The 6000-nt window shown below is 39.4% G+C and overlaps 1 protein-coding gene across 1 annotated transcript in view; it reads left to right on the forward strand.

Annotated features, from left to right (window-relative positions):
- The window catches only part of ATRNL1 (attractin like 1), a gene marked incomplete at its 5' end in the record, with an annotated part of 743525 nt that extends 738110 nt beyond the window's left edge, over positions 1-5415 (forward strand). Inside the window, one exon of the mRNA XM_029920431.1 lies at positions 3233-5415. Within this exon, the coding sequence (XP_029776291.1) occupies positions 3233-3357 (125 nt within the window). The remainder of the gene's footprint in view (positions 1-3232) is intronic.
- Between the last annotated feature and the right edge of the window lie 585 nt (positions 5416-6000).

A 6000-nucleotide genomic window follows, 5' to 3' on the forward strand; every position in this document is an offset into this window, starting at 1 on the left:
ACAAACCAAAAAACAACAATCCAGGGAAGATCTCAAGCTACCTTTCTGTCTTCATCACCGTGTGAAAACAAACCAAGACCAACCAAATAACAAGCGAGGCTATTTATTCAGAACCCGCTACAGCAAGGGAGTCATCCACCGTTGCTCGCTTGAGTTTTGGCACATGCTTAAAAATAGGCAAATGGGAACATTTTATAGTGGAAAAAAGAGATGGCTTCAAGGCTGCCCTGATTGGAAGCTATTGGAGGCAGGTTGACTGGAAACGGGTGTCCTATGTGATTGGTTAGAGATGCATATTTACCTTTTTCTGATTGGTTCTTATTTGAAGCAGGGACAAAAACTAGGGAAGTTGTCAGTTATTAATCAAGTTGGGTAGGTGGGGCCCATTGTTACAGGGGTTAGTGTTTGGCTTTCTAGATTGTTACTAGAGATAGTGGTCTGACTTGCCACAAACCTGGCATGGCAGGCTGGCTCCCTAGCCTGGTTGTGGTAGATCCGGGGCTGGTTTCCTGAGCAAGTTGCTGCAGTTTGTGGGCCAGAGTTCTATTTTGATATTACAGTCTGGCCATGGTCTCTCTATATGTTCAGTCTCTCAACAGCATATACATGTTACATAAGGGAGTGGGAGGGAGTCATATTGTTTGTTTGTTTTTTTAAGAGCTACTGACGGGGCACCTGGGTGGCTCAGTTGGTTGAGCATCCGACTCCAGCTCAGGTCATGATCTCACGGTTCATGGGTTCAAGCCCTGTGTCAGGCTCAGGATCTCTCTCTGATCCTCCCCTGCTCGCGCTGTCTCTCTCTGTCTCTCAAAAATAAACAAAAAAACATTAAAAATTTTTTAAAAAAGCTACTGACAATTTTTTTAAATCAATTAAGATGCCCTGCAGGTGCACCTGGGTGGTTCCCTCGGTTAAGCATCCGCCTTCTCAGGTCATGATCTCTGGTGTGTGGGTTTGAGCCCTGCATCAGGCTCTGTGCTGACATTTCGGAGCCTAGAGCCTGCTTTGGATTCTATGTCTCCCTCTCCCTTGGACCCTCCCCCTCCTCAAAAATAAGTAAACATTAAAAAAAATTTCCCTACAATAAAGTATATTGAAGGGCTAGGATAGAACTTACTTTATCTTCTTTTAAAGCATCTTCCACACACAAGGCACTTCAGGAAGACTGGGACCTTGTTTCTCTTGTTCATGCTGTGTCCAGGGCCTCTTGTAGGCTGAATGAGGAGGTAGCAATTTCTGCGTAGAGGGGGGGGTTAGTGTTCTCCATATATTAAAATATGAAGAAATGCAAAATCAGTAATAAAAACTTATTCTCCATAATTTGACACTTAAGGTACACATATACACCTGCAGTTACTGTGATTATTTTACTGTTCATAATTAAATTACAACATTATAAAAAAAGAATAACTCACAGTGTGTCCCAAGCTGTGTAGCCCTGTAAAGAACTCCAGCTTACATCTAAATGAAAACATTGTTTGGCCCATCAGGAAGATGAGAGATTGTGCACGTGGCCCTCAGAGTGCCATCTGTGCATACCTGTGGTGGACACTCGGAGGTCACTGCCTGCAGGAATTCAAGGTTTCCTACCTACATATTGCCATGTGTGCAAAATCTGTAAATGTAGTTGAGTGTTCCGTTTTCATAGGAAAGGACAAAAATGTGTCAAATTAAAAATAAGCATGGTATGCAATTTTATTTGTAAATTAAGGACTGAGACATGGCTTATGATTTATTATTTCCAATTGAATGTGTTTCCAAGCCTACAAACTATTAGCAGACCCAGGATATTTGTGAGAGGCACTTCTTTAATTAGGCTTTGGACTGCAAATACCTTGAAATACAAAGGTACTGTGACAGCTTCGGATTAGTGTAGAATTTCCTCTTTTGGCAACTCAAAGTGTTTACTCCCCTCCTGGCATCGGGATCTTCTGTAAGGAAACAACATTTGCAGCCACGTGTAAACGGAAAAGTATTGTTCTTCGGAGCTCTTTTGGACTGGGCCGTGCAGTAGTTTAATGAATAACATGATTTCATATTTAGATGCTGTGATCATTGAAATTAGTATAAGTGGTCTCTGGCTACATTAAAGGAGATGTATATTCTTTGTCATATTTGGCTGTCTCTGGAAAAGATGCTGCCGGGAATGAAATAACAGAAGATTGTGAATTATGACAGAAGTGTGCCAAGAGATCTGTAGAAACTTGAGGTCTGCCTGAACTGAACTTTCAGTTAGCACAACCGTGCTCTGTGATTCTTTTGAAAAAATGAAGACCAAAAACCATGTGCTTCAGCTTCCTCTCCTGAAGAAATACCAAAGTAATTATTTCCTACAGCAGAATAAGTGGTTAAAACGTCTTCGTTGGCCCCTTCAGAAGTTCATACATGCTCTTCAAAGGTCAAGAAAGCAATTTTTATTTAAACTTTGAACCTTTGAACTTGCGTTATCTCTAAGCAATTTGAGTAATTATTAATTGTCCTAAAAGAGCAGGTTCTTTAACAGCAATCCTGAAAAGGTAAATATCCAAGATTGTCAGCCTAGTCCGTGTAACGTTTTAATCCCTTCCCTCCCAAGCACCTTCTCCTTCACAAATGCGTTCTCTTCTGTTTTCAAATGTACATAAAACTACTTTCACTTTAAAAGATGTATGCAGGGGTGCCTAGGTGGCTCAGTCAGTTAAGCATCTGACACTGGATTTTGGCTCGGGTCATGATCTCACAGTTCATAAGATCAAGCTGCACTTTGGGCTCCATGGTAATGGCATGGAGCCTGCTTGGGATTCTCTCTTTCCCTTGTCTCCCACTTGCATGCATACTCTCTCTCTCTCAAAATAAATAAACATTTAAAAAATATACACGTACTCAGACAATCCTATGCATTCACACAGATTTCATCTGACCTGTTGCTTCCCTTGTGTGTCAGCTCCCTTACGTCTCTCATCGCCAAAAGGCTTGAGCGTGGGATTTCCATGTGCTGCCATGCTGCATTGAATTATCCAAAGTCAAAGTCAGTTAACTTTGCTAGATCCTTGTTCTTCTTCGTGTGTGAATTTCATGTGTCTATGTTGAGGAACATTTTAAGTGAAGGGCGCGCTACATGATAACTTCCAGTTAACAGCTAAGGGCTTGATGCCTAAATATAAAACAATAAAAATAGGGTGCTAACAGAGAATGGTCACTCTCCCAGAAAGGTCTAACCAGATATTTGAATGATTGTCTCCTTTTCTTCCAGGCCTTGCGATCGCCAGTGCCCTAATAGATATTTCACAACAGAAGCCTTCAGATAATAAAGACAAGACTTCAGGAGTCCGAAATCGAAAACACCACCTCTCAACACGTCAAGGAACTTGTGTCTGAGAAACAGAAACTGCTCCTGGATATTCTGATATGTTTGATTTTGTACATGACTTCCATTAAGGCTGGTCTGTGGCCTCAGTTTTTATGGAGGCAAACCTCTCCATGGGTCCAGAGCTCAAGTACAGTTCCCTCCAAATGGGCAATGACTCGAGTGGCCAGAGAATGTTCGTGACTTTTATGAAAGCAAAAGTACTGATGGTCACAGGCGGTGAAGTCCGTTTTTACGACTCTCTTAGGCTTATCATAGATAACATTTAAATACTCTGGAAAAAGATGTATATTATTTCTTAATGCAGATGAAAAATATGTAATTCCTATAAACCAAACTGTTTATATCCCAGGACTTTAAAGAAAGACATTTTATAATGCCTGACTGATGAGAATTGTACAGTTTTTGCCTCATAAGCAAACTTAAACCACTTGTATATGAACAGGAAATGAACACATCACAATGGCTTTAAATGTTGTTTTATCTCACTGTAAATGTAAAAGCAAGACTCTGACTTAGCAGGATGTAGGTAGTGTATTTAAATGTTCCGTGTGACCATATCATGTCCAAACTCAGTTTGAGAATGGGAAAGGCAAACCAAAATGAGACCATTTGGATGGACAGTAAATGCAGCTTCACAGCAGGTTTTATTAGAATTCTGAGTGAAAAGGACATTCCTGTCATCCACGCCAACTGCCTCACTCGTTATCAGAGCTGATAGTGCATGGAAAAGCCTGTCCAGCAATCAATTTTTCCCCTCCTGCCAAAAACCCTCCAATACCAAACCTGAAGAGAGCTGAAATAGTTATTTTACAGTGTGTGAGCTTCGGCCCTAGTATGGTAATTTTTTTTAATTGCTTAGGAATCATTGGATCCGACCTAAATGATCCATCTGTACTTTCACAAGGATAGATCAGCTTTGGTAGGCCTTCCTCTCCTAGCTGCTAGATTTTCTCTACCTTTTACAAATATTATGGAAGTATGTTAGAGGGGACCCCTCCCAAGTAGTCACACGGTCCAGGATCCTGCTTGCCAACCATTCACTTAGACAAGTAGAGAAGAGCGTTTGTTGGCACCATATACAGTATTCTTTTCTCACATGAACACGCTGGTGTCATGAGACAAAGCTGCCAGTTTAAAAAATAAGTTCCTCATTGCCCACATCTCACATATTCTGAATCATTCAAACATCTGAATTATGGCAGAAAGGAAAAACGGTGTATGACAGCTTTCACATCAGCACATCGAATTATTTGTGTCCTGATTTTGACAACGGTTCACTAGACTCAGTAGCGTTAACAAATCTTGTTTGGAATTAACAGTTAATCTTAACTCTCGTCAGGGCGACTCCAGGATATTTGTAGAAAGCAGTGCCAGAGGTCCCCAAAGCTGCTTTATGCAATATGGTTTTGTTCAATATGAAAGTCATTTGAACGTAATTGATGTTTAGTACTCTGTATGTACTTTTCATGTTCTTTGGATTTCTGGAAGGTAATGACACTTTACTGTTTACAGCTAATGCATAGCTACTTGCATGCCCTGGTTGTGCAGTAGCGGAATATGACCCTCTTGTGATACTCACTGTTTATTTCATAATACCATTGATCCATAGCTTAATTTGATGAGGATCGAATATAATATATAACAGGAATGATCATACAGTAGGTAGTTGCATCGTATATAAGATTGCTAGGTTGCATCTAGCCATGACTCTGTTTTGATAATTAGGCATTTATGAATTATAGTATATATTCCTTATGTTGGCATGATAATTTTGCTATTTTCTATGCATTAAAAATAAGACTAATTCTTAGAGTAATTTTATCTATAGCCTGTGGGGTTTTTGGGAGAGAGGGCGGCAGTGAGGTTGGTTGATTTTTCCTCCCTGTGATATTTTATCTCTCAAAAAAAAAAAAAAAAAAGCAAGCAAAGTTTGTAAATGTCTCCTAGAAAAATGATCAAGTAATTTTATTAGCTTCTTTTTGGACCCTTTAAATGTTGCTTTTTCTCCTGGACGAATAAATTGACAAAACTGGTGACTACAAAAATATAATCATTTAAAAATAAAATGATTGCCCGATTTGTGTAATTCTCTTAACCCATTGTTGTGAGAGAAAGCTTATGTAACAAAACCACAAAAACATACAAAATTATATGTAAACTCTATTTCAGATGTTTTTTTAGAGAGGCCAAGCAAACGGTGTTACAAAAAGAATTGCCAAACTGTATCGACCTCCAATCTCACTGGGTTCCTAAAACTTGAACTTTTGAATCCTACAGAATTGCAGGACATAATGCAGTGTGAAACTAAAGTCATACTATGTATGGGCCAAATGTTGCTACCTTCGTGACTAATTATACAATATTTTCTCAACTTATCAAAGCTTTTTACTGGCAGAAAAAGTCTTCACCCTCAGGTGAAGTGGATTGAAAACACTTAGGGATCATCACTTTGAACTTGTGTCGCAGTTTTTTTGTCCCCACATCCCAAACATTTTAAACTTAGATGTCCCCCCCGCTTTTTTTTAACGTGTTAGAATCAATTCACAAGTATATGCAGATCCTCTTCCAGAAGTTTACAATTAAATAATGGATTCTCTTCAAAACTTTATCCTAATGGAATTTTGTGAACCTTTCCATTTAGAATAACTTTG

The sequence above is a fragment of the Suricata suricatta genome, chromosome 2, assembly GCF_006229205.1.
Source record: "Suricata suricatta isolate VVHF042 chromosome 2, meerkat_22Aug2017_6uvM2_HiC, whole genome shotgun sequence".
In the NCBI taxonomy this organism is placed as follows: domain Eukaryota; kingdom Metazoa; phylum Chordata; class Mammalia; order Carnivora; family Herpestidae; genus Suricata; species Suricata suricatta.